Source organism: Salmo trutta, chromosome 2 (assembly GCF_901001165.1).
Source record: "Salmo trutta chromosome 2, fSalTru1.1, whole genome shotgun sequence".
Taxonomy (NCBI): domain Eukaryota; kingdom Metazoa; phylum Chordata; class Actinopteri; order Salmoniformes; family Salmonidae; genus Salmo; species Salmo trutta.
The window spans coordinates 14,223,267-14,250,961 of NC_042958.1; the positions used below are offsets into that span (position 1 = coordinate 14,223,267).

Sequence of the window (27,695 nt, forward strand, 5' to 3'; positions counted from 1 at the left end):
TCTGATTTACTTTGGTCCTCAACTTGCGGCTCAGAGACTTCATTCGGGATAAATGGAGTTAGCCCTGAGCTAGCCTGCCCCGGAGCAGGTTAGTTCTGAAGGATTCGTTGCCATAGAAATTGACCTGACTAAAAGGTGATCCACATTCGTAGGACTGGTTATCCCTCAGAGTAGTACTTCCACCTGTTGTGTTAACCTGTCATAGAGATATAGAGATTTTCCTTGTGATTGGTGCTATAACCTGTCAATCAGTGGCTGTGTATTCTGTGATTGGTTGACTTACCTGTCCGTCTCTTCTCCAGTCTGAACGAGCGTGCCCACCTGTTGACGCGGGTCTTTAGGAAAACACCCTCCAACGTGGGCCGCAAAAACTCTGTGCAGCAGAGCAACGTTTCCCGTGAGTATCCCTGTCCCAGCCTTGGATTTACTTCTATATAGGTAGGTAAACATACAGTGGTGTACTTACTGTACTTGTCCCTCTCCCCTCCTCTTCTTCTCTATCTCTAGATGGCTATGCCTTCTCCCAGGAGGAACATGGGGTGGTGTCTCAGTCACAGGTGTGTCGATCCTACGACACCACCCGCCAACGGCCCAGCATCTAGCCCCTCCCACTGCCCCACCGCCCCGCCCTCAGCCCACCTGGCTACGGGGTGCTTGGCGACAGTTGCCAAGGTGGCCACAACGGTTGCCAAGGCGACAGCGGAGACAGACTATGCTGAGTGACCCACCCTGCTGTGGCCTTACTGAAACTTATACTGACCTTGACCCCTGGAGATCATTGCTAGGCGTGGAGGCCATTGCTAGGCATGGAACACTGACTAAAGGGAAGGGACCAGACCCGTCTATACTGTCCAACCTGGTCTCCGCTCCACACACACACACACACACACACACACACACACACACACACACACACACACACACACACACATATATATTACACAGACAGAGCAGACACACAGGCATGAGTAATCACAACCACACAAACAGGCATAATAAATCAACCACAGAGACTAATGTGTATCTAATCATAGCATGGACTGGGTTTAGTTTATCCACCTGTGCGTCTTTGTCCGTGTGCATGGCTGTGCTTCTGTATGTATCTGCCCTCCTGTCTGTCTGTGTGCGTGTGTGTGTGTGTTCTGCTCGCGTGTGTCTGTGTCCGCACTCCCTCACATCTCCCTCTCCTGAGCAGGGGTTTAACTCATCCGTCATCACCGTGGCCATGGGAGAAAGGGAAGAAGAGGAGGGGGGCACTTTAACATAAACACCAAACACACACTGGCCTAGGAGGGATTCCTCTCAGAGCTGAAGAGGGGGATTGGAGAGGAGGGGGCACCCTGTAGACCTCCATCAGAGCTGAAGAGGGGGATTGGAGAGGAGGGGGCACCCTGTAGACCTCCATCAGCTTCTTTAGCTCTTATTCTCCCTTTCACTACTTTTCTATCTCTCTCTGCTTTTCTCTCTCTCTGCTTTTCTCTCTCTCTTTCTCACTCTTGCTCTCTCGCTCTCTCGCTCTCTCTCTCTCTCGCTCTCTCTCTCTCGCTCGCTCTCTCTCGCTCTCTCTCGCTCTCTCTCGCTCTCTCTCGCTCTCTCTCGCTCTCTCTCGCTCGCTCTCTCTCGCTCTCTCTCGCTCTCTCTCGCTCGCTTTCTCTCTCTCTCTCTCGCTCTCTCTCGCTCGCTTTCTCTCGCTCTCTCTCTCTCGCTCTCTCTCTCTCTCACACTCTTGCTCTCTCTGGATCAGTGACCTCCTCGTCTCTCTCCCCCCTCATCTGCGGCACGTCTCCTCTTCCTGCTCGGTTGAATCTATTTTCCCTTGTATTGCGCCGCTGCTGTGATTCCTGCCTGTCGCCCCAGGAGGCCGAGTTAGCAGCAGCCGGGCTTGTAGTGCTTCCTCTGTTTGTTGGGTTCTCAATTAATCTATGGACTTATTCTTTGTTGAATAAAATGGACTTGTGTCTCTGTCTTTTAATGCCTATGTTTGTTCTACTTTTCTCTGGACTACCCACTATACTACCCACTATACTACCCACTATACTACCCACTATACTACCCACTATACTTTACCTGGAGTTATTGTTGATGATGATGATAACAAATAACAGGTGCTACATATCTACACTACCGTTCAAAAGTTTGTGGTCACTTAGAAATGTCCTTGTTTTTAAAAGAAAGGCAACATTTTTGTCCATTAAAATAACATCAAATTGATCAGAAATACAGTGTAGAAATTGTTAACGTTGTAAATGACTATTGTAGCTGGAAATGGCTTTTTAAAATTTTTTTATGGAATATCTACATAGGCGTACAGAGGGCCATTATCAGCAACCATCAGAATGAAGGCTGTGTTACAATGGCATGTTGTGTTAGCCTTTTAAAATGATAAACTTGGATTAGCTAATTGATCATTAGAAAACCCTTTTGCAATTAACAAGAAGCAAAGAACTTTCTTCTGAAACTCATCAGTCTATTCTTGTTCTGAGAAATGAAGGCTATTCCATGTAAGAAATGACCAAGAAACTGAAGATCTCGTACAACGCTGTGTATTACTCTCTTCACAGAACAGCGCAAACTGGCTCTAACCAGAATAGAAAGAGTGGGAGGCCCCGGTGCACAACCGAGCAAGAGGACAAGTACATTAGGGTGTCTAGTTTGAGAAACGGATGCCTCACGAGTCCTCAACTGGCAGCTTCATTAAATAGTACCCGCAAAACACCAGTCTCAACGTCAACAGTAAAGAGGCGCCTCCGGGATGCTGGCCTTCTAGGCAGAGTTGCAAAGAAAAAGCCATAACTCAGACTGGCCAATAAAAAGAAAAGATTAAGATGGGCAAAAGAACACGGACACTGGACAGAGGAAGATTGGAAAAAAGTGTAATGGACAGACTAACCTAAGTTTGAGGTGTTCGGATCACAAAGAAGAACATTCGTGAGACGCAGAAAAAAGGAATAAATGCTGGGGAAGTGCTTAAGGCCTTTTGTCAAACATGGTGGAGGCAATGTGATGGTCTGGGGCATGGTGGAGGCAATGTGATGGTCTGGGGCATGGTGGAGGCAATGTGATGGTCTGGGGCATGGTGGAGGCAATGTGATGGTCTGGGGCATGGTGGAGGCAATGTGATGGTCTGGGGCATGGTGGAGGCAATGTGATGGTCTGGGGCATGGTGGAGGCAATGTGATGGTCTGGGGCATGGTGGAGGCAATGTGATGGTCTGGGGCATGGTGGAGGCAATGTGATGGTCTGGGGCATGGTGGAGGCAATGTGATGGTCTGGGGCATGGTGGAGGCAATGTGATGGTCTGGGGCATGGTGGAGGCAATGTGATGGTCTGGGGCATGGTGGAGGCAATGTGATGGTCTGGGGCATGGTGGAGGCAATGTGATGGTCTGGGGCATGGTGGAGGCAATGTGATGGTCTGGGGCATGGTGGAGGCAATGTGATGGTCTGGGGCATGGTGGAGGCAATGTGATGGTCTGGGGCATGGTGGAGGCAATGTGATGGTCTGGGGCATGGTGGAGGCAATGTGATGGTCTGGGGCATGGTGGAGGCAATGTGATGGTCTGGGGCATGGTGGAGGCAATGTGATGGTCTGGGGCATGGTGGAGGCAATGTGATGGTCTGGGGCATGGTGGAGGCAATGTGATGGTCTGGGGCATGGTGGAGGCAATGTGATGGTCTGGGGCATGGTGGAGGCAATGTGATGGTCTGGGGCATGGTGGAGGCAATGTGATGGTCTGGGGCATGGTGGAGGCAATGTGATGGTCTGGGGCATGGTGGAGGCAATGTGATGGTCTGGGGTGCTTTGGTGGTGGTAAAGCATGGTGGAGGCAATGTGATGGTCTGGGGTGCTTTGGTGGTGGTAAAGCATGGTGGAGGCAATGTGATGGTCTGGGGTGCTTTGGTGGTGGTAAAGTGGGAGATTTGTACAGGGTGAAAGGGATCTTGAAGAAGGAAGGCTATCACTCCATTTTGCAACGCCATGCCATACCCTGTGGACAGCGCTTAATTGGAGCCAATTTCCTCCTACAACAGGACAATGACCCAAAGCACAGCTCCAAACTATGCAAGAACTATTTAGGGAAGAAGCAGTCAGCTGGTATTCGGTCTATAATGGAGTGGCCAGCACAGTCACCGGATCTCAACCCTGTTGAGTGGTTGTGGGAGCGGCTTGACTATGGTACGTAAGAAGTGCCCATCAAGCCAATCCAACTTGTGGGAGGTGCTTCAAGAAGCATGGGGTGAAATCTCTTCAGATCACCTCAACAAATTGACAGAATGCCAAAGGTCTGCAAGGCTGTAATTGCTACAAATGGAGGATTCTTTAACGAAAGCAAAGTTTGAAGGACACAATTACTATTTCAATTAAAAATTATTATTTATAACCTTGTCAACATCTTGACTATATTTCCTATTCATTTGGCAACTTATTTCATGTATGTTTTCAAGGAAAACAAGGACATTTCAAGGTGACCCCAAACTTTTGAACGGTAGTGTACTTCAATGAAATTCCATTTCAACTCCATCAATAAGCAGTATATTGGAAAGTCCGCACAGATAACATTTCAATAAATATTCTGTAGAATGTGTGTTGTTGCTTCCAACCCTATATGGTGTGTTGTGGTCTGTGTGAAAGCAATGTCTGCCAAATCTGTGTTAAGGACACGTGAGGGCAGGAATGCTAAGGTCAGGGGATTTTGCTCCAATGCTTTTTGACTTTTACTTAATAAATCATAATTTAAGAAAAGGCGCAATTGAATGGTCTCATGCAAGACAGATTAGCAGTTCAGGTTTAGGTTACTTAATCAATGAGAACATTGAGAAAGAGAGTATGGTCAGTAAATACACAGTCAAAGTGAAGGCTGAGAGCATGTTGGAGGAGAACACGAGATAAACAGTCAAAATAGTCAACATACGGCCAGTTTCACAGAAAGAGATGGAGTACATATACTCCAAGTTAATGTGATGAATCTACATTATAGATGTAAACTGTGAATACGCTACAAGCCAGCCATTCATTACCTGTTAGCATCTCCATTAAACTCCCGTTCCTGATCAGCATGGAGCAGCATGGGGTTCCCACACCCACCTTCCTGGACATCTCCAAGCCTCCAGCCCAGCTCCAACCTGCAGCTGCTCGTCTCCAATGTGGGGAATCAATTTCTTCTCCCTAGTAGGAGCCTTAGATCCATTTAATCTCCCACTCTCCACCTACACTTCCCCACCCCACATTCTAGTCCCCCTAGTTTCCATAGAGATGTGCCAAGAACACACCTCCTTCACCCTTCAACGTTGTGATGTAAAAATATTGGCAAAATGTATTACTCAGAATAGAAAAGGTCCTACTGGACATTATTAAATCAGGATTCCTAAGATATGTTATGTTGATATATATCTTAAGATATATTATATTGATATATATCTTAAGATATATTGGAGACAAGATTAGACAACTACTGTAAATAATGGAAAACTATGAGAATGCAAGGAAAACAGGTTTAATCTTTAGAGCAGATTTTGATAAAGTAATGTACAACAATCCTTCACGTAAGATAATAAATAAGGGTAACTTCTCTGAGAACTTTGAATTGTCAAGAGCCGTAAAACGAGTAGTTTTTATTTAACCAGGAGAAGCCCATTGAGACCCAGTCTCTTTTTCAAGGGAGACCTGGCCAAGAAGGCAGCAACAATCAATACATTACAGAATTAAAACATACAACAATACAATACAACAACATGATCTGGCCGAAAAAAAAATATTTGAACTCTTCTGTAACAGTCTCCCATCAACATTTAAAATTAATTCAGTGCCACTAACATATCAAGATGAAGCATGGATTGTAGACTATTCCATGTCTCTGGTGCATAAGAAGAGATTGCAGTCTTGCCTAATACTGTGAATGTCCTGGGGACTTTTAAGTAGCAACCACCTAGCAGACCGGGTATGGTAACTGCTGGTGGTGAAGGAGACCAGACTACAGAGGTAAAGAGGAAGCTTTGTAAATGAACACGTACAGGTTAACCTCTCATGTTGCCCTCCGTCACCATACCTACAGTGCATTCAGAAAGTACTCAGACCCCTTGACTTTTTCCACATTTTGTTACATTACAGCCTTAGTGTAAAATTGATTAATGACAAAAAATGATCATCAATCTACACACAATACCCCATAATGACAAAGCAAAAACAGGTTTTTAGAAATACATTATTTACATACAGTTGTAGTCGGAAGTTAACATACACCTTAGCCAAATACAAAAATTTTTAACTCAGTTTTTCACAATTCCTGACATTTAATCCTAGTAAAAATTCCCTGTCTAAGGTCAGTTAGGATCACCACTTTATTTTAAGAATGTGAAATGTCAGAATAGTAGAGAGAATTATTTATTTCAGCTTTTATTTCTTTCATCACATTCCCAGTGGGTCAGAAGTTTACATACACTCAATTAGTACTTGGTAGCATTGCCTTTAAATTGTTTAACTTGAGTCTAACGTTTGGGTAGCCTTCCACAAGCTTCCCACAATAAGTTGGGTGAATTTTGGCCCATTCCTCCTGACAGAGCTGGTGTAACTGAGTCAGGTTTGTAGGCCTCCTTGCTCGCACACGCTTTTTCAGTTCTGCCCACAAATGTTCGATGGGATTGAGGTCAGGGCTTTGTGATGGCCACTCCAATACCTTGACTTTGTTGTCCTTAAGCCATTTTGCCACAACTTTGGAAGTATGCTTGGGGTCATTGTCCATTTGGAAGACTCATTTGCGACCAAGCGTTAACTTCCTGACTGATGTCTTGAGATGTTGCTTCAATATATCAACATAATTTTCCTCCCTCATGATGCCATCTATTTTGTGAAGTGCACCAGTCCCTCCTGCAGCAAATCACCCCCACAACATGATGCTGCCACCCCTGTACTTCATGGCTGGGATGGTGATCTTCGGCTTGCAAGCCTCCCCCTTTTTCCTCTAAACATAACGATGGTCATTATGACCAAACAGTTCTATTTTTGTTTCATCAGACCAGAGGACATTTCTCCAAAAAGTACGTTCTTTGTCCCCATGTGCAGTTGCAAACCGTAGTCTGGCTTTTTTTATGGCGGTTTTGGAGCAGTGGCTTCTTCCTCGCTGAGTGGCCTTTCAGGTTATGTCGATATAGGACTCGTTTTTACTGTGGATATAGATACTTTTGTACCTGTTTCCTCCAGCATCTTCACAAGGTCCTTTGCTGTTGTTCTGGGATTGATTTGCACTTTTTTCGCACCAAAGTATGTTCATCTCCAGGAGACAGAATGCGTCTCCTTCCTGAGCGGGATGACGGCTGCGTGGTTCCATGGTGTTTATACTTGCGTGCTATTGTTTGTACAGATGAACGTGGTACCTTCAGGCATTTGGAAATTGCTCCCAAGGATGAACCAGACTTGTGGAGATCTACAATTTTCTTTCTGAGGTCTTGGCTGATTTCTTTTGATTTTCCCATGATGTCAAGCAAAGAGGCACTGAGTTTGAAGGTAGGCCTTGAAATACATCCACAGGTACACCTCCAATTGACTCAAATGATGTCAATTAGCCTGTCAGAAGCTTCTAAAGCCATGACATCATTTTCTAGGAATTTTCCAAGCTGTTTAAAGGCACAGTCAACTTAGTGTATGTAAACTTCTGACCCACTGGAATTGTGATACAGTGAATTATAAGTGAAATAATCTGTAAACAATTGTTGGAAAAATTACTTGTGTCATGCACAAAGTAGATGTCCTAACCGACTTGCCAAACTATAGTTTGTTAACAAGAAATTTGTGGAGTGGTTGAGAAATGAGTTTTAATGACTCCAACCTATGTGTATGTAAACTTCCGACTTCAACTGTAAGTATTCAGACCCTTTGCTATGAGACTCGAAATTGAGCTCAGGTGCATCCTGTTTCCATTGATCATCCTTGAGATATTTCTACAGCTTGATTGGAGTCCACCTGTGGTAAATTCAATTGATTGGACATGATTTGGAAAGGCACACACCTGTCTATATAAGGTCCCACAGTTGACAGTGTATGTCAGAGCTAAAACCAAGCCATGAGGTCGAAGGAATTGTCCTTAGAGCTCAGAGACAGGATTGTGTCGAGGCACAGATATGGGGAAGGGTACCAAAAAATGTATGCAGCATTGAAGGTCCCCAAGAACACAGTGGCCTCCATCATTCTTAAATGGAAGAAGGTTGGAACCACCAAGACTCTTCCTAGAGCTGGCCGCCCATCCAAACTGAGCAATCAGGGGAGAAGAGCCTTGGTCAGGGAGGTGACCAAGAACCCAATGGTCACTCTGACAGAGCTCCAATCTTGGTCTCAATATTGAACTCTTTGGCCTGAATGCCAAGCGTCACGTCTGGAGGAAACCTGGCACCATCCCTATGGTGAAGCATGGTGGTGGCAGCATTGTGCTGTGGGGATGATTTTCAGAGGCAGGGACTGGGAGACTAGTCAAGAACGAGGAAAGATGAGCAGAGCAAAGTACAGAGACATCCTTGATGAAAACCTGCTCCAGAGCGCTCAGGAACTCAGACTGGGGTTAAGGTTCACCTTCCAAAAAGACAACAACCCTAAGCACACAGCCAAGACAACGCAGGAATGGCTTTGGGACAAGTCTCTGAATGTAACATAACAAAATGTGGAAAAAGTCAAGGGGTTTGAATAGTTTCTGAATGCACTGTATATAGCAAACATGAGTTTGGAGGGTTAAAACTATTAAATATTAAGGCATTAAACCTCTCTTAACCTGTTTGGCACAGACGTTCCGCCTGTGGAACCCCTAGCCAACAGCCAATGGCATCGCACGGCGCGAAATACAAAACCAACTAAAATACCACAATTACATTTTCTCAAACAATCAACTATTTTACACCATTTTAAAGATAAGACTCTTGTTAATCTAACCACGTTGTCCGATTTCAAAAAGGCTTTACAGCGAAAGCAAAACATTAGATTATGTTAGGAGAGTACATAGACACAAATAATCACACAGCCATTTTCCAAGCAAGCATATGTCACATAAACCCAAACCACAGCTAAATGCAGCACTAACCTTTGATGATCTTCATCAGATGACACTCCTAGGACATTATGTTATACAATACATGCATGTTTTGTTCAATCAAGTTCATATTTATATAAAAAAACTGCTTTTTACATTAGCATGTGATGTTCAGAACTAGCATACCCACCGAAAACGTCCGGCGAATTTACTAAATTACTCATAATAAACGTTCACAAAATACATAACAATTATTTTAAGAATTATAGATACAGAACTCCTTTATGCAATCGCGGTGTCAGATTTTAAAATAGCTTTTCGGCGAAAGCACATTTTGCAATATTCTGAGTACATAGCTCGGCCATCACGGCTAGCTATTTTGACACCCACCAAGTTTGGGACAACCTAAACTCAGAATTACTATTAGAAAAATTGGATTACCTTTGCTGTTCTTCGTCAGAATGCACTCCCAGGACTTCTACTTCAACAACAAATGTTGTTTTGGTTCCAAATAATCCATAGTTATAATCAAATAGCTCCGTTTTGTTAGTGCGTTCAGGTCACTATCCGAAGGGTGACGCGTGAGCGCATTTTGTGACCAAAAAAATCTAAATATTCCATTACCGTACTTAGAAGCATGTCAAACGCTGTTTAAAATCAATTTTTATGCTATTTTTCTAATAAAATAGCGATAATATTCCAACCTGGCAACGTTGTATTCATTCAATGGCTGAAAGAAAAAAATGGGAACTATGGGAAGCATTGGCGTCAACATGTGCCAGCATCCCTGTGGAACTCTGTTGACACCTTGTAGTGTCCATGCCTTCACAAATGAAAGGCTGTTTTGAGGGCAAGAGGGGGGTGCAACTCAATATTAGGAAGGTGTTCCTAATGTTTTGTACACTCAGTGTATGTAGTGTGTATGTTGGCTGCTCATTCCCCAAGACTGTTTTGTGGTGTGGCCCCCGCTTGGGTGTCAGTTTTTACACTTGGAGTGTTGTTTCTGTTCTTCTGGGTCTCGTCTCTAAGCGTGTGTAAATCTCACAACTCCTGCTGGGACCGAGTCAGACATAAGACCAGCACTATGGCAACAGACCTCTCCAACTTTACCATGGAACATTTGTGTTGTGTGAATTTACGGTGGGGGGGCAGGGGGTGCTGTACATGGATGGTTTAAGAACAGATATTGCCCAAACAACTGTGATGTTAGTAATATATCCTTTCTTAAGCCAGCCGCCAAAATCTCAGCTATGTGCTTTTTCCTAATTCTAGAAAAGTATTGGATGGTAACGGTAGAAACTCTGACAGAATGGACAGATGACTCCATGACAGGTTGGACACTGTTTAATATTGATTTATTATAATTCATATGAAAAAGGACACTGTGTTTCACAGGGTGCAGGTACACATTCAACCTCAGGATACACACACACACACACACACACACACACACACACACACACACACACGGTTGATCATACAGACATTGTGCTTGAAATACACAAAACACACAGTCAGGTTAGTTCACTTTGGGATACCTATGCATTTCTGCAATTTCATCAACTGGAACTTAGCGTGAGTTGTGTACAGTCCTAATACAGAGACAGTTCTATAACAGGGAACAAAGCAGAAGTGAGTCCAAAATCTGAAAGCCACCTTTAAGACCAGCTACCCAACATAGTGAGAAGTGTTCCCACTGGGCACAAACTGATTGAATCAACGTTGTTTCAACGTAATTTGTCAATGTATTGTGACTGTGACGTGGAAAATATATAGGATTTTTTTGTCATCGACTTGTTTCGAGGGTAAAATTTCAACCACAGAATTATGTCATCATGGTAACCAAATTTCAACATAGACAAACCTTGTGTAAAATATGTTGAATTTGTACCGTTAAAACACCGTCAGATCTTCAACGTTATATCTACTCAGAATAAAAAAAACAATGGGCTGGGCAGCACCTCTTGCTGGAGAACTAATCTATGTACAGCAACCCTTTAGTCTCCCATCCAGGGTTTAACCAAGCCCAGCTTAGCTATGATGTCACTGACTATTACCAATGTACTATAATGAGAATGATTGTTGAGAGAAACTAGATCAATTTAATGCTGCTATCGAAGTCATTCCAAAGGGTAGGTTTAACAGAGCAAATGAAATGTGACCATACTCATTTATCCTCAATGATGCTATTTAGGCATTTGCAAAGTCATCAACAGCCATTGTTTCAATTCAAATCAGAATTCAGCAACAAAAAAAGACAGCAGAATAGGAATAGGGTTTAGAACAGAGGCCTAACGGGTCCGAGTCCAGGCCCGGTACCAGACCCGAGACCAGATCCAGGACCTGAGCGAGGCAGGGTCCAAAATTCTAACTTTTCCCTCGGGTCCGGGTCAGGTCCTGTTTGATTGACATCAGGTCTCAGGTCTATGTAACTACAGCTGATAGACCCGAGTGGACCTGAATGGACCCGACCTCGGCTCTGCATAGCCTGTAGCATACTTATTTTACACTGATAAGGTGAATATATTGACTTATTGAAGGCCAACAGAGTGGACCTGAATGGACCCGACCTCGGCTCTGCATAGCCTGTAGCATACTTATTTTAAACTGATAAGGCCTATCCAACATATAATGATCTATTTGTAACCAGAAGAGCTACTTGGCTAGCAAACATACATTTTTTTTGTAACTTGGCTCCAATCAAGTCTGGTTGTTGTCGTGTCCATTCGTGTTTGGGTCTGATTGTTTTCGGGTCCGTTCGGGTTCAAGGTCCAACTTTTTGGAGCCGAAAAAGACCTCTAGTTTCAAGCTCTAGTTGATAACAATGAAATTATATTTAGTGATATTGAATTGTGTTTAGTTGTCAACGCAAACATATGTTGGATTCACGTCTCCATTTCAACCAAAAATCTAAGTTAAAGAATAGGACTAAATCAAATCAAAATGTATTTAAAGTGCATTTAAACTTTGATTTGATTTAGTACTATTCTTTAACTTAGATTTTTGGTTGAGATGGAGACAAACTTAATTTGTAGACAAACTGTAATTAAAGCCAGACTAAATTAGTAACACAGATGGAACTATCCAAGCAGAAGATAAATCTCCTTCAAATGTTAATATTTGGTTGCCTGACTACCCAGACTCTTTGCTCCGGCCAAACGCCACGCCACAAATGTTTGTTTCTTTTCCGCAATGAAGTATGTAGCGATTGATAGAGCAGTGGAAGAATTCAATGTGAGTCATCAGGCAAGATATTTGGTTGTGTTGACATCCAAATACAATTCAATATCACTTTTGAAATACAATAAATAACATATTTATTTGTCGACAAGTTAACAAATTATATGTTGGATTCACGTCGCTACTCAATCAAATATAAAAGTTAAAGAATGGAACATTCCAAGCAGTAGATACATCTCCTTTAAAATATTGATATTTGGTTGCATTGTCAACCAAACAATTCAATATTACTTTGTAATAACCTTAACTTAAGGATATTTACTCTATTTTACAAACAAATGTAAAGTTCAACCTTAAAATGAGTAACACATCCATGGCCACATTTTTAGGTTAGTGTAACTATACATTCTGTAATTAGATAAAGTATGCATGTTTAAGATAGCATGCATCGATCATCATAGGTCTGTGGAGATCTTCACAATTGCTTTAATAATCTGTGCAGAATCTCGAACGGCTCCACGTACTTTTAATGTAATCTCAACTGCCATCAGGGTCATTTGGTTCGGCTTTTAGATGAAACACAGTGATGTCAAGTTAATATGTAACCAAAAATCAGACATTGTCTTTCCATTAGAATGTGGTTGTGCTTTTAGATGGTTGAAAGCATAGTGATAACACATTGGAAATTCAACTAACTTTGGCTGTATTTTTGCGTGAATAGAGGCCTAACGGGTAATCTCGATCAACGTTGCAACCAAATATTACCCAATAATCCACATTGAAATGACGTGGTGTGCCCAGTGAGTCTTGTCGATTTTTAGCTGTTCTTTTTCTACCCTGCTGAAGTGAAAATAACTGTTGGAAATACCCTGAAGCCTTCCAGCACAGCTCCAGTCTACCTTCAGTAATACACACACACACCTAGTACATCTGTTAACATACACCCACTCACCACCACATATACTGACAGTAATACACACACCAGTACACACACCTAGTACATCTGTTAACATACACCCACTCACCATCACATATACTGACAGTAATACACACACCAGTACACACACCTAGTACATCTGTTAACATACACCCACTCACCACCACATATACTGACAGTAATACACACACCAGTACACACACCTAGTACATCTGTTAACATACACCCACTCACCACCACATATACTGACAGTAATACACACACCAGTACACACACCTAGTACATCTGTTAACATACACCCACTCACCACCACATATACTGACAGTAATACACACACCAGTACACACACCTAGTACATCTGTTAACATACACCCACTCACCACCACATATACTGACAGTAATACACACACCAGTACACACACCTAGTACATCTGTTAACATACACCCACTCACCACCACATATACTGACAGTAATACACACACCAGTACACACACCTAGTACATCTGTTAACATACACCCACTCACCACCACATATACTGACAGTAATACACACACACCTAGTACATCTGTTAACATACACCCACTCACCACCACATATACTGACAGTAATACACACACCTCTTTCACAGGAGGGAAACTCAGTGAGGTGGAAGAGTTGGCAGACAGCTTTTACTGCGTTATTATTTCTGCAATCTTCAGAAGGTTGCCGATCACAGTTACATACACACACATACATATACACACACACGTACACATACATATACACACACACGTACACATACATATACACACACGTACACATACATATACACACACACACACACCTCCTTTCAGGCACATTTACTTCCAAGTCCTTGCGTGAGTGTTTTGTGTATTTTAATTTTGGGGGTTCTCTTGTGTATATGCAAGTGTGTGTACGTTTCCGCCCAAGGCAGTGAGTGTGTGTGTGTGTGTGTGGGGGGGGGGGGGGGGGGGTAAGGCTGGGGCGTCACAGTCTGTGTCCTGTGTTCACTTCATTAGACATCAACCGGCCTACAGGGAGAGAGGGACTGTTTTTCACATCACACCGCCTGCATTTCCCATTACATACTAAACACTCATATACACACGTCCTCACACACATACACACACACACACCTAGTACATCTGTTAACATACACCCACTCACCATCACATATACTGACAGTAATACACACACCAGCACACACACCTAGTACATCTGTTAACATACACCCACTCACCACCACATATACTGACAGTAATACACACACCAGTACACACACCTAGTACATCTGTTAACATACACCCACTCACCACCACATATACTGACAGTAATACACACACACCTAGTACATCTGTTAACATACACCCACTCACCACCACATATACTGACAGTAATACACACACCAGCACACACACCTAGTACATCTGTTAACATACACCCACTCACCACCACATATACTGACAGTAATACACACACACCTAGTACATCTGTTAACATACACCCACTCACCACCACATATACTGACAGTAATACACACACCAGCACACACACCTAGTTCATCTGTTAACATACACCCACTCACCACCACATATACTGACAGTAATACACACACCAGTACACACACCTAGTACATCTGTTAACATACACCCACTCACCACCACATATACTGACAGTAATACACACACCAGCACACACACCTAGTACATCTGTTAACATACACCCACTCACCACCACATATACTGACAGTAATACACACACCAGTACACACACCTAGTACATCTGTTAACATACACCCACTCACCACCACATATACTGACAGTAATACACACACCAGTACACACACCTAGTACATCTGTTAACATACACCCACTCACCACCACATATACTGACAGTAATACACACACACCTAGTACATCTGTTAACATACACCCACTCACCACCACATATACTGACAGTAATACACACACAGCACATTTTGTACATATAGTCACATACACACATAGCCACACTGGACACAGCACCCTCACTCGTACTGTACATACACACACTCACTCATTTACAAACACATACAACAAACGCTACACTGACAAACTTCAAGACGTTAAACCCACACACTCTGCTGCGAGTCATTGGCCCTGGTGGGCAGCATCACCCCTCTGTGTGTTGCTGAATGAGGACAACCAGACAGATATATCACTGCCTCCATCTTGGGGTGAGGTCAGCTCACTCACAATCATTACCCTGAGGCAAATCTGCCAAACCTTTACATATCACACACATGTAGGACAGACACACGCAACACACTGTGGCTGGTCAGGCACAGATCCCAGCTTCGGTTTTACGAGTCCTCTGTGTGAGCCTGAGTCCATATCATTCTCTCTCCAAGCTGGCGAGCTCCCAATGTCCCCATAAGGTTTCTCACACAGTCCCCATAAGGTTTCTCATACAGTCCCCATAAGGCACATAGCCCTCACAAGGTCTGTTACACACAGTCCCCAAAATGGCTTAAACTGTTACTGGAGGGTACTTCTGCTCGCTGGTGACACTGGCCACACTGGTGGGTGGGGGGTAGGGGGACTGCAGCTGTCTGTAGCCCCCCTGGGTAGGGTCCAGGTAGACCCCCTGGGGCGGGGACATGTGGTGGGTGGCGTAGCCGATGTACTGGGGGTGGATGAACTGTCCCTGGTGGGGCATGATCTGGGTGGCCTGCTGGCAGTTGAGCACGGAGAAGTTGGTCGGCATGTTGACGAAAACACTGGCGTCTGGAGGGAGACAGCAGGAGGCCTGGGTGCGCATTATGGGCTGGGGGGCCGGGCGAGGCACCTGGGCAGGAGGGGCAGAGGAACTGGACGAGGTGGCCGTGCTTGATTGGCGGGAAGAGGAACCGCGAGACGTGCCCACGCTAGCCATCATGGGAATGGTCTCAAGGAGACGGCCGCCACCAGACCCACCTCCTCCCCCGCCCCCTGACGACAGTTCCTGTTTGGGGCGGAGACAGTGGCAACAGCAAACGGCAACCACAGAACCCACCAGGACGAAAGCCACGAACACGGAGCCCACGATCAGGAAGGGAACGTAGATGGGTACTGTGGAGAGAGGAAGGAAGAAGGGAGAGAGAGTGGGAGGGAGGTTTTCAGTGGTTTGACGATAACACATTTTTAACAAACAAGAGAAAAAATATGTTTTTCTTTCTTCCATTATCAAATATACACTATATATACAAAAGTATGTGGACAAATTAGTGGATTCGGCTATTTCAGCCACACCCGTTGCTGACAGGTGTATAAAATCGAGCACACAGCCATGCAATCTCCTTAGACTAACATTGGCAGTAGAATGGCCTTACTGAAGAGCCCAGTGACTTTCAACGTGACACTGTCATAGGATGCCACCTTTCCAACAAGTCAGTTCGTCAAATTTCTGCCCTGCTAGAGCTGTCCCGGTCAACTGTAAGTGTTGTTATTGTGAAGAAACGTCTAGGAGCAAACGTCTAGGCTCAGCTGCAAAGTGATAGGCCACACAAGCTCACAGAACGGGACCGCAGAGCGATGAAGCACGTAACGCGTAAACATTGTCTTGTCCTCGATTGCAACACTCACTGACAAGTTTTAAACTGCCTCTGGAAGCAACGTCACCACAAGAACTATTAGTCTGGGAGCTTCATGAAATGGGTTTCCATGACCAAGCAGCCGCACACAAACCTAAGATCACCATGCGCAATGCCAAGTGTCGGCTGGAGTGGTGCAAAGCTCACCGCCATTGGACTCTGGAGTAGCAGTGCAAGCACAGACTGGAATATGTTCCGGGATTCTTCCGATGACATTGAGGAGTACACCACATCAGTAACTGGCTTCATCAATAAGTGCATGAGCTAAAGGGTAGAGCTGCCGCTTTCAAGGAGAGGGACTCTAACCCGGAAGCTTATAAGGAATCCCGCTATGCCCTCCGACGAACCATCAAACAGGTAAAGCTTCAATACAGAACTAAGATCGAATCGTACTACACCGGCTCCGAAGCTCGTCGGATGTGGCAGGGCTTGCAAACTATTACAGACTACAAAGGGAAGCACAGCCGAGAGCTGCCCAGTGACACAAGCCTACCAGTCGAGCTAAATTACTTCTATGCTCACTTCGAGGCAAGTAACACTGAAACACGCATGAGAGCATCAGCTGTTCCGGGCGACTGTGTCACATTAACAAGGAAGGCCGCAGGGCCAGACGGATTGCCAGGACGTGTACTCCGAGCATGCGCTGACCAACTGGCAAGTGTCTTCACTGACATTTTCAACCTCTCCCTGTCTGAGTCTGTAATACCAACATGTTTCAAGCAGACCACCATAGTCCTGGTGCCCAAGCACACTAAGGTAACCTGCCTAAATGACTACCGACCCGTAGGACTCACGTCTGTAGGCATGAAGTGCTTTGAAAGGCTGGTCATTGCTCACATCAACACCATTATCCCAGAAACCCTAGACCCACTCCAATTTGCATACCGCCCCAACAGATCCATAGATGATGCAATCTCTATTGCACTTCACACTGCACTCTTTTCCCACCTGGACAAAAGGAACACCTAGTGTATGTGAGAATGCTATTAATTGACGACAGCTCAGCGTTCAACACCATGGTGCCCTCAAAGCTCATCACTAAGCTAAGGACCCTGGGACTAAACACCTCCCTCTGCAACTGGATCTTGGACTTCCTGACGGGCCGCCCCCAGGTGGTAAGGGTAGGTAACAACACATACGCCACGCTGATCCTCAACACGGGGGCCCCTCAGGGATGCGTGCTCAGTCTCCTCCTGTACTCCCTGTTCACTCATGACTGCACGGGGCTGTAGTGGAGCAGGTTGAGAGCTTCAAGTTCCTTGGCGTCCACATCACCAACAAACTAACATGGTGCAAGCACACCAAGACAGTCGTGAAGAGGGCACAACAAAACCTAGTCCCCCTCAAGAGACTGAAAAGATTTGGCATGGGTCCTCAGATCCTCAAAAGGTTTTACAGCTGCAACATCGAGAGCATCCTGACGGGTTACAACTGCTCGGCCTCCGACCACAAGGCACTACAGAGGCCAAGCTTCCTGCCATCCAGGACCTCTATACCAGGCGGTGTCAGAGGAAGGCCCTAAAAATTGTCAAAGACTCCAGCCACCCTAGTCATAGACTGTTCTCTCTGCTACCGCACGGCAAGCGGTACCGGAGCGCCAAGTCTAGGTCCAAAAGACTTCTAAACAGCTTCTACCCCCAAGCCATAAGACTCCTGAACATCTAATCAAATGGCTACCCAGACTATTTGCATTGCCCCCCCTCCCCTTTTATGCTGCTGCTACTCTCTGTTATTATCTATGCATATTCACTTTAATAACTCTACCTACATGTACATATTACCTAAATTACCTTGACAAACCGGTGCCCCCGCACATTGATTCTGTACCAGTACCCCCTGTATATAGCATCGTTATTTTTATTTTACTGCTCCTCTTTAATTATTTGTTACTTTTATTTCTTGTTTTTTTTTTGTATTTTTCTTAAAACTGCATTGTTGGTTAAGGGCTTGTAAGTAAGCATTTCACTGTAAGGTCTCGTCTCCTGGATTTTTCCAGGAGAACGCTATCTGCCCCAATGCATAGTGAGAACTGTAAAGTTTGGTGGAGGAGGAATAATTGTCTGGGGCTGTTTTTCATGGTTCGGGCTAGGCCCCTTAGTTCTTAACGCTACAGCATACATGACATTCTAGACGATTCTGTGCTGCCAACTTTGTGGCAACAGTTTGGGGAAGGCACTTTCTTGTTTCAGCATGACAATGCCCCTGTGCACAAAGCGAGGTCCATACATTAATGGTTTGTCAAGATTGACCTCAACCCCATCAAACACCTTTGGGATGAATTGGAACGCCGACTGCGAGCCAGGCCTAATCTCCCAACATCAGTGCCCGACCTCACTCATGCTCTTGTGACTAAATAGAAGCAAGTCCCAGCAGCAATGTTCCAACATCTAGTGGAAAGGCTTCGCAGAAAAGTAGAGGCTGATATACAGGGGCGGAAATCCCGGGGGGGACGGCGGGGACACAACCCCCCCATCCTGTGAAAAATATGATTTGTCCCCCCCAATATATCACTGAAACATAACTATGTAATTTAAATAATATTAATAATACGCAATGAAAGCAATTGTGCTGATTATAGACACTTAATAGCGCGTTTTTAAGTTTCAAAAGATTGCAACCCCCCCACCCTTTGACTCACAATGGTTTGATCCACTGCCAGTTCCTTAGTTGGCAAGGTAACGGAGGGGTCGTGTCTACTGTCTGAAAGGCACTCAATGAACGTAACTGACGTGAGGTTAATCCAGTCAATCGCGCACACACACTAGCTGAATATGCAGAGCTAGCGCGCAAATATTAACTATTAAGCTAGCTAGTACCTATTCCATTGATGTGGCGTCGTCAAAGATGGAATCAGCATGCAGATGATGTAAGTTAGTGCTTCAAAGTCCCTGTGATAAGGTTAGCGATAAACTGAAATCCAAACTGAACAGAACTACACTCTCTTCTACCATTGTCTTAAATATATTTAATGGTCTCGTTGCAAAAGCTAAATTGTTGCAAGTGAACTTTTATTTATTTATTTTATTTCACCTTTATTTAACCCGGGTAGCAAAGATTATAGCAAACACCACTGAAACTGAATTGGTGCTCGCTAGCTTTGCAAATTCAGCTATTGTTGGAAGCCAGCCAATATGAAACAAACTATCAAAATTACAAAAGGTTGCAGCATATGTTGTGTAAATGGTGAACTCATACAGCTGTCAACTCTTGTCATTTTAATCCGTTTCACATTTTCTAGCTACCTTTTCGATCGAAGCCCAAATAGAATGATTGAAGATGATAGAAGCCCGTCTCCTACTGTAAATAACCTACACACTGTGTGTGTAGCCAGCCAGCCAGCCAGGTAGAAAAATGGCAGAAAAATAAAAGACGGACATCAGAGTATTTTTCAATACACCAAAACGCATAGTAAGAACCCTAGTAGCCTAATATCTCAAAGACTAGTTGATAAAATGTTCATAAGAAAGAAATTAAATTCTAATGGAAATGTTTCACAATGATGTCATTGGGCAGAGCAGGCAACAGATGGCACACAGACAGCAGAGTTGGGGACAGATATGCAGGGACAGACTTGCAGAGACAGGGAGTCTCAGGTAAGTTTGTTGAGTCTTTGTTTGGCAACATTATGAAAGGTTCTCAGTTTTTTTGACTTGTAAAATAGGAACATAATTGGAAAATGCCATGGATACCCCCACTCTCAACTTAAACTGGTGACTGAACTAAGATTTGTTAAAGGCAATGGTATTGCTGTTGTGATTAGTTGTGTAGTTTTGGGTACCGGTAGTTAGGAGTACGGCAAACACCTTATTTCTTTGGTTCCTCAATATACATTTACCATATTACAATGTAGGCTATGTGTTACTGCACTACTTTTGGTGTCCCCCTCAGGAATTGCTCTTGAGAAAATTTCATGTAATTGTCCCCTCCAATGTTGATATCAGATTTTCGCCAATGCTGATATAGCAGCAAAGGGGGGACCAACTCCATATTAATGCTCATGATTTTGGAACGAGATGTTCGATGAGCAGGTGTCCACATACTTTCGGTCATGTAGTCTACATTAAGACAGGGCTGTTCTATAACAAGCAGAGCAGAGCGAGGACAGAACTTCTTCAGACCATAACCACTTACGCCCTCAGAGAAAACAAACTGAACAAACTACAACAGAAACATGATGAAGTGGTTTATCCTACCATCAAGACTTTTGACATAATTTTGGAAAATACCCTCTTTGCTTGAATTAGTAAAGTTGAGAGACCAAGAGTGAACTGCAGTGAGAAAAACACGTTGTCTAAAAGTTCAAGCAAGAGCTGTTACGCTCACGTGTTTTCACCTCACCCACAAACCCAAATGAGAGTGAAAGAGAAATGGAGTGAGACGGTGAGACAAAAGAGAAAAGAGGGAGAGAAATTAGAGGAAGAAAGGCAGAGACAGAGGTGGACTAGTGGCGTGTCTCCAGGGGGCCCCAGTCCCTCATTAGAAGTTATTAACTTTGTTTTGATCTGTTCTTATCCTGTGCGCCCAGCTGTGACCCCCCAACCCCCCTCCGCGCCAACCCTGTACCTATCTGTCTGAGTGAGTTTATGCGTGCGTGTGTTTGATCTGTGTTTGTCTGTGAGAGGGGGGATTCTGTCTCATACCAAAGTTATGCAGCCAGAACTTATGTGGGTATTCCTGACCTCTTCTCCTATATAAATCCACATCCCGCTATGGCATTTAAGCCAGAATAGTCCCTTATACTGTATAGAGGCAGCATTAAGACATATTGAGAGTGGCATTAATGATGGCTGGTTTGGAGTAATGCAACAGATCACATTAAAGGCCTAATTCCATACATCTTTTCAACATTATATAGGCCAACCTTGCAGTGGGGCTCTAATGCATACTACATCTCTCTTACTGTAACTTTGAACCATAATAACAGCTGTAACTTTGGAGATAAAGCAGGCTACTGTGTGTTAAATCCGATCATCTGCATGATTCTCGCATGATTAGCATGTAATTCACCCCTCAAAGTACACAGCTGTTTTTCTGCCATCTGTCTAGTGTAAACCAGTTCCAGGAAGTACAGTACCCAGCTAGCACATAACGTTCTGAGAACCATGTGTTTCTTAAAGATTGGTGAGAGCGTAGTTGTCCTATGGTTATTTTGCATACAACCTTCCCAGAACTGTGTGGGAATGGTGCAGGATAGTTGCTTGGCTTTGGAACATTCAGCACATTTAAGGAACTTGACCCCCAAAAATATTTTCTTGCTATTTCATTACTTTAACAGACCGTTTCCTAAAAGTTCAAACATGGTTACATTTCATTTCAATCTTGGTAATATTCTAGGAACGTTCTCCAACTGGTTTGACATTGGGAATATTTTTCAATAGTTCAGAAAGCGGTGAGAAAAAACGTTATTCTGTGGGAATCACGTTTCCTACAGGTTTGCTCATGGTTCTATTTAAAGTTATGTTCTCAAATTGTTCCGAGAATGTTAAGACAACTTTCCATAAAAAACATATGAAAACTTTTGTTTTTTGTTATTTAAAAACATTCCATTATCAGCATCAACAAAACTCTCCCTGTCCTCTATCTTGTTAAGTGTTTCAGGTGTGTTGGCCGCACCCACTAATTGGTCAAATCTGATCTTAATGAGTGCTTGTTTCCTTTGAAATGGGGACTGTTTGAATAGACTAAAATTAACAGCTTTTTATGTGTAAAAAAAACATGAAACGCTAGATCCATCCTCGTGGCACAATTGACTAATTCCATGGATAGAGAACAGAAGATTATAGGTTTGAATCTCACTGATGCCGTCTCACAATAAAAAATAAATGTATTTGCATGATTAAGGCCTAAGGGAGGGGTGTCAAACTCATTCCATGCAGGGCTTAGTGTCTGCTGGTTTTAGTTTCCTCCTTTCAATGAAGACCTAGACAACCAGGTGAGGAGAGTTCCTTACCAATTAATGACCTTAATTCATCAATCAAATACAAGGGAGGAGCGAAAACCTGCAGACAATTGGCCCTCTGTGGAATGAGTTTGACACGTGAAAGTTTTAAGGAAGTTATTCAAAAACTTCCAAATAACTTACAAGCCTCAGAGCGTTAATAAAACCTCCCAGGAATACTTCCAAGGAACCAGAGTAAAATGTTCTCAGAACCTCCCTCCAACCTAAAAAAAAATATCACTTCTGTTCTCAGAACGTTTAAAAAACGTATTACGTATGCCTTTGTTCCCACAACCAATGTGAAACCAAAAACCTACGTTCCGACAACTTCCAAGGAATCAAAAGTTTTATGCTGGATTAATCATGTTAAGATGTCTTGGTAATGAAGCAGCAGGCTAACTCTTACAGAGTGAAGGTAGAGAATGGCAGTGTAGCCTGCTACAGCATACAGAAAGTGGTTAATAGTAAACGTAAGTGTTCTTTGGGTTTTTCGTTAACTTTTGACCCAACAGTGAGCGCTCATGGGGAATGTTGGCAGCAATGGTCCGAGTGGCAGGACCAGGGCAGAGTTGAGGTGCTTCCTCGCACACATGTACACATGCACACAGGCACACACCCGTTTGGAGCACAATGGGGAACTTGTTATATGACAACTGATTTCATGTGATTTATTGTTCCTCTGGTTAAGTTACTCATTTTCCAGTTTGAATATTCCAAAGTGTTATGGGGTGTAACTGTAACCCTGAGAGAGGCAGTGACTCGTTCTGTCATTTTCCTTTTTCATTCTCTCTCTCTCTCCTTAACACACACTCTTTCTCTCCCTCTGAGCAACATCAAAAGTCACCAGCTTTTCAAAGGACATTTCAAGGTGTCTAAAGTTTGAAGCTATAGGCACTCATTAGATAAGACTAATTCTGGGACAACAGTCAACTTGACTAGATTCAGTCTAGATACAGTACAAAAGAGGTAGAAGCTGAGGCACTATGCCATCAATATTCTGAGCCCATGACCGATTTCCTATTATAAACTGGGTGGTTCGAGCCCTGAATGCTGATTGGCTGAAAGCCATTGTATATCAGACCGTATACCATAGGTATGACAAAACATTTATCTTTACTCCTCTAATTATGTTGGTAGCAAGTTTATAATAGCAATAAGGCACCCTGCGGCTTTGTGGTATATGGCCAATATACCATGGCTAAGGGCTGTATCCAGGCACTCCGCGTTCCGTCATGCATAAAAACAGCCTTTAGCCGTGGTATATTGGCCATATACCACACCCCCTCTGGCCTTATTGCTTAATTGAACAGCTGTTAGCTTCAATACCTCACAGCCAAACCATACTATGATCAGGTTTAGAGGAGCTTTTCTTTAAGAGAGTTACGTAGTTACTATGGATATGAGTTAGTGCGTAAGGCTCCAGAACGTCATCTAATGTCCTCCTAACAGCATCACATGATATGTGAAAATAGTCTATAGTCTGACACAGACACAAGTAAAATGGCTGATGGGAGAAATGTAGTAATGATGGCTGATGGAAGAAGTGTAGTAATGATGGCTGATGGAAGAAGTGTAGTAATGATGGCTGATGGGAGAAGTGTAGTAATGATGGCTGATGGGAGAAGTTTAGTAATGATGGCTGATGGGAGAAGTGTAGTAATGATGGCTGATGGGAGAAGTGTAGTAATGATGGCTGATGGGAGAAGTTTAGTAATGATGGCTAATGGGAGAAGTGTAGTAATGATGGCTGATGGGAGAAGTGTAGTAATGATGGCTGATGGGAGAAGTGTAGTAATGATGGCTGATGGGAGAAGTGTAGTAATGACAGTATCCTGTGACATTATCTGTTGGAGAGTATCTATTGTTTCCATTCAGCCCACTAGTCTATTCCACACCTGTTGCTGGACTGGGGCTGGGACAGCCATACTCTGTCTGCAGTAATATTAGCCCCCATCTCTCTGTTCTTGTTTGGGCATATTATGTGTAACTGACTGCTCCTCCTCTCCCCATTCAAATCCCTGGGGTCTTCTCCTTTCCTGAATCCCACACATGTTCCTTCATGTTGAATGTGAGGCTCTGTTTATTGTTCTTAATGCATATACAGTATCCTTTGGGTTATTCATTGACATGGCTGTGTGTATCTTTGCTTTGTGATTAATTGGTTGCCCTGTGCATAAAAAATGAATGAAATGTACAAGCGGTGCCTTGCATGACAAAATACTTCATTTTTTTGCTCTTTGGAGGAAAACCGTCCCCGGTTTAAGTTATTTTGGCCGTTGTCCACTATATGAAAATGTATTTGGCTCTTTCTGGAGTGATAAGGGATGACTGTTTCAACAAATGCCAAGAAAAAAACATACTGTATTCTACTCTACAAGAAAGGCATGCTCTGTTAATGTGTAATATCTGGACTAAATGTAGCCAACTATTATTTATCTTTGAAAAATGACCATTGCAAGATTTTTGACTCATAGTAAATGTGCCTCAGCACTTAATATGTGCACTGTAATGTCTCTTTTCTTCCTATATGCAGCAGCTTTCTGTGTTACAACTATAGTGAGAAGGTGATGGAAATGTGTTGGAAACATGTCAAAGAGATCAATAACTAATACCTGTTTGGACCTTGAAGATTTTCAATAAATCTGCTTTCAATAAAAACAATGAAGAATTATGACATCTGTTCTTCCAATCACACCCAATTGTTAGGCTAGTACTAACTCACTGCTAAGACATAGATGAGCTTACAATGTGACATTATTAGGCGCTTCCGTTCCATGCGCAATTGGTCATGGACACCCTATCCAAGCAACGTAAAAAAAAGGCCTGTATAAAGTAAAAATGTGCGTTGAAATCATGTGAATGTAACTAGACGGTAAAGGTCAGGGCCATACAGGGGATTCATTCCTAATGTGTTTGGGATGGGAATTAACCGTTCACATAGGCCTATACCTCAGCGGAATCAACACGCAAGCGCAGGGAAATGATTCATAACGCGATTTGTTTTTATGAACAGAGCTGTCAGCGCCGTCGCGAGCCAATGGCCTAAAGATCCGGTCAAGTCTAAACTTGATCCTCGTGGGGACAGTGCGCTGCTCGGGCTCTGCAGTCCCCGCGGCGCGCGTGTGTTGCAGCTAGAACAAACACAGCTATTTATAACGCCACGCAGCACAATTTTCCATTTGTAGGTGCGTGGGCAGTTAGCTGGCTTTATGGTGTCAACTGTCTTCTCTGCAGCTGTTGCTGCCAACTGAACCGCTACGCTAAATCTAAGCGATTTTTAATCTCCCAGATAGATAGTGGTTGAAAAAACTAGAACATACCTTAATGTTTGAAATGGGGAAGAAACTCATAACTCAAACTTTCAATTAAGTATCATGTGTTCTAGGCCTGGGCCACTGTTTCCTAAACTTTTATTAAAATTGGGCAATTAGGCCCTCTCTTTCCGTCTCACTCATCTCCTTGAAAATGCAATATTGCTGGCGTAGCCTATTATTAAGTTATACAATTTAAACTGAGCCAGTTTAAAATCTAATTTAGAAATGACATTATAATTTTAGCAGACAAGGAGAGCTTTGCAGCCTTGAGGCAGAGCGTTTGGCACAGCTGCTGTGGTCCCTAAAGCTGGCCGTGCTGGCCGTGCTGTGGTCCCTAAAGCTGGCCGTGCTGGCCGTGCTGTGGTCCCTAAAGCTGGCCGTGCTGGGCCAGACAGAGTTCTTACCTGCGCCCGTCTCCTTGTTCTCTTTGCTGTCGGTGCCCGGTTGATGGGCTTGCTTGTCGTTGTCACAAGTCCCCTGGTCCAGCCGTGCTTCATTCCTGGAGCAGCAGTACCGCAGCTCGCATTTCCCGCAGCAGATGATGGCATCCTCACCATCGAACTTCTCCGGGCACTGGAAGCCCTCTCTCCATGTGCCCTGGGTGTCATGCCAACCGTGACAGTACTCCCCACTCGCCTTCACGTCAATAATAGCCAGGAGCAGAGTCACAACCACGGTGACAGACATTGGGAGACCTCCGCCACCCCACATCCCGACCATGGTGTCCGTGTGCACACTGGGCGCGCTATGAGACAGAGGCTTTTTTTCTCTTACTCTCAGGCTCTAACCTGGTTAACAAAGTGATACGGTGAATGAATGAAATGAAAGAGCGAGGCGACAAAATGGAAAGAAAACTAACGACTTTGAAACTATCATTTGACAGTGGAATTCCGTGGGTAATCCTACAGCCTAATTCAATAGATCCACAAATTTGTCACCAAAGCGCTTCCTTTAAAAGTGTCCACTGTTTGAAGTTGATCACAAGATTCCAAGTAGCGTTAGTAACGCTTGTTGAGAAAATAAAACATTATCAAATATCCAGAACATAAATAGACTACATTTGGCACCAATCTTACAAATAGCCTATTATTTCATAGCGCGTCTTTCAATCTCAATTTCACGGTTGTGAGCTCTCGGAGCCCCGGGTAAATCCAACATCAATCCAGGCTGAGCGGAATCCCTCTGGCATGGAAGCGAGGCTGTCCATGGTCTCCTGAAAATACGCTTCTCGGATGACTTTCCCCCAGAGATGCAGCGAAAGCAACACTGGCCTTACATGTAATCCATACGTGCCATGCGAGTATTCTCACGGATTCTCCCCCTGTCCCTCTGTCCAGTCCACCAGCCCAGCAATTTGTTTTTATCCTCTTCTAATGTGTCATGAGGTGAACTTCTCAAAACTGTTCTACAGTAGACTAAAATGTTGGAAACTAGACCATGAGACTAAAATCGAATAGAGCATGACAGTCTCTGGTGCTCATTGAGGATAGGCTACGCCATAAAGAGACGTGCAAGAGATGTAAACTTTTCACCCATTCATACAGTATTGCCTCCCAGGCTCTCACTCCGAGTCTATCTATGGCGAGAGTGCCTCGAATGAGAGGTGGGCTACTTGTTCAGCCATGCGCTTGCGCATTGGTTACTGACATTTTTCTAGACTTTTCAGGGCTCAGCTCAGCCAGTTGTCAGTGTGAAGAAGTGTCA

At 43.8% G+C, this 27,695-nt stretch overlaps 2 protein-coding genes and 1 long non-coding RNA gene across 15 annotated transcripts in view; 1 reads left to right on the forward strand and 2 right to left on the reverse strand.

Moving 5' to 3' along the window:
• atp8a2 (ATPase phospholipid transporting 8A2) overlaps positions 1-1,534 on the forward strand; it is a 56,394-nt gene extending 54,860 nt beyond the window's left edge. For 6 of the 7 annotated variants that reach the window (XM_029695223.1, XM_029695228.1, XM_029695233.1 and 3 more), the window contains 2 exons: positions 303-397; positions 508-1,534. In XM_029695223.1, the coding sequence (XP_029551083.1) occupies positions 303-397; positions 508-602 (190 nt within the window). In that variant the 3' untranslated portion in view covers positions 603-1,534. Of the gene's footprint in view, positions 1-302; positions 398-507 lie in introns of those variants that run through there. The other variant, XM_029695241.1, reaches the window with a different exon arrangement.
• An 8,807-nt stretch (positions 1,535-10,341) lies between these two features.
• LOC115151322 (uncharacterized) lies at positions 10,342-11,941 on the reverse strand. The gene is made up of 2 exons (XR_003867275.1): positions 11,566-11,941; positions 10,342-11,467 (listed from the first exon to the last, which is right to left on the reverse strand). It is a non-coding gene; the product is annotated as an uncharacterized LOC115151322 (long non-coding RNA).
• A 1,076-nt stretch (positions 11,942-13,017) lies between these two features.
• On the reverse strand, positions 13,018-27,695 carry shisa2b (shisa family member 2b). Of its 7 annotated transcripts, none has more exons than XM_029695284.1 (4): positions 26,396-27,695; positions 15,039-16,218; positions 14,264-14,829; positions 13,018-13,746 (listed from the first exon to the last, which is right to left on the reverse strand). In XM_029695284.1, exons 1-2 carry the CDS (start codon positions 26,709-26,711, stop codon positions 15,638-15,640), a joined length of 897 nt encoding a protein of 298 aa, XP_029551144.1. In that variant the 5' UTR covers positions 26,712-27,695; the 3' UTR covers positions 13,018-13,746; positions 14,264-14,829; positions 15,039-15,637. The 7 variants fall into 7 exon arrangements, with proteins under 7 accessions (XP_029551144.1, XP_029551137.1, XP_029551130.1 ...); XM_029695277.1 differs by having other exon boundaries at positions 14,264-14,975; XM_029695270.1 differs by having other exon boundaries at positions 14,264-14,338; positions 14,475-16,218.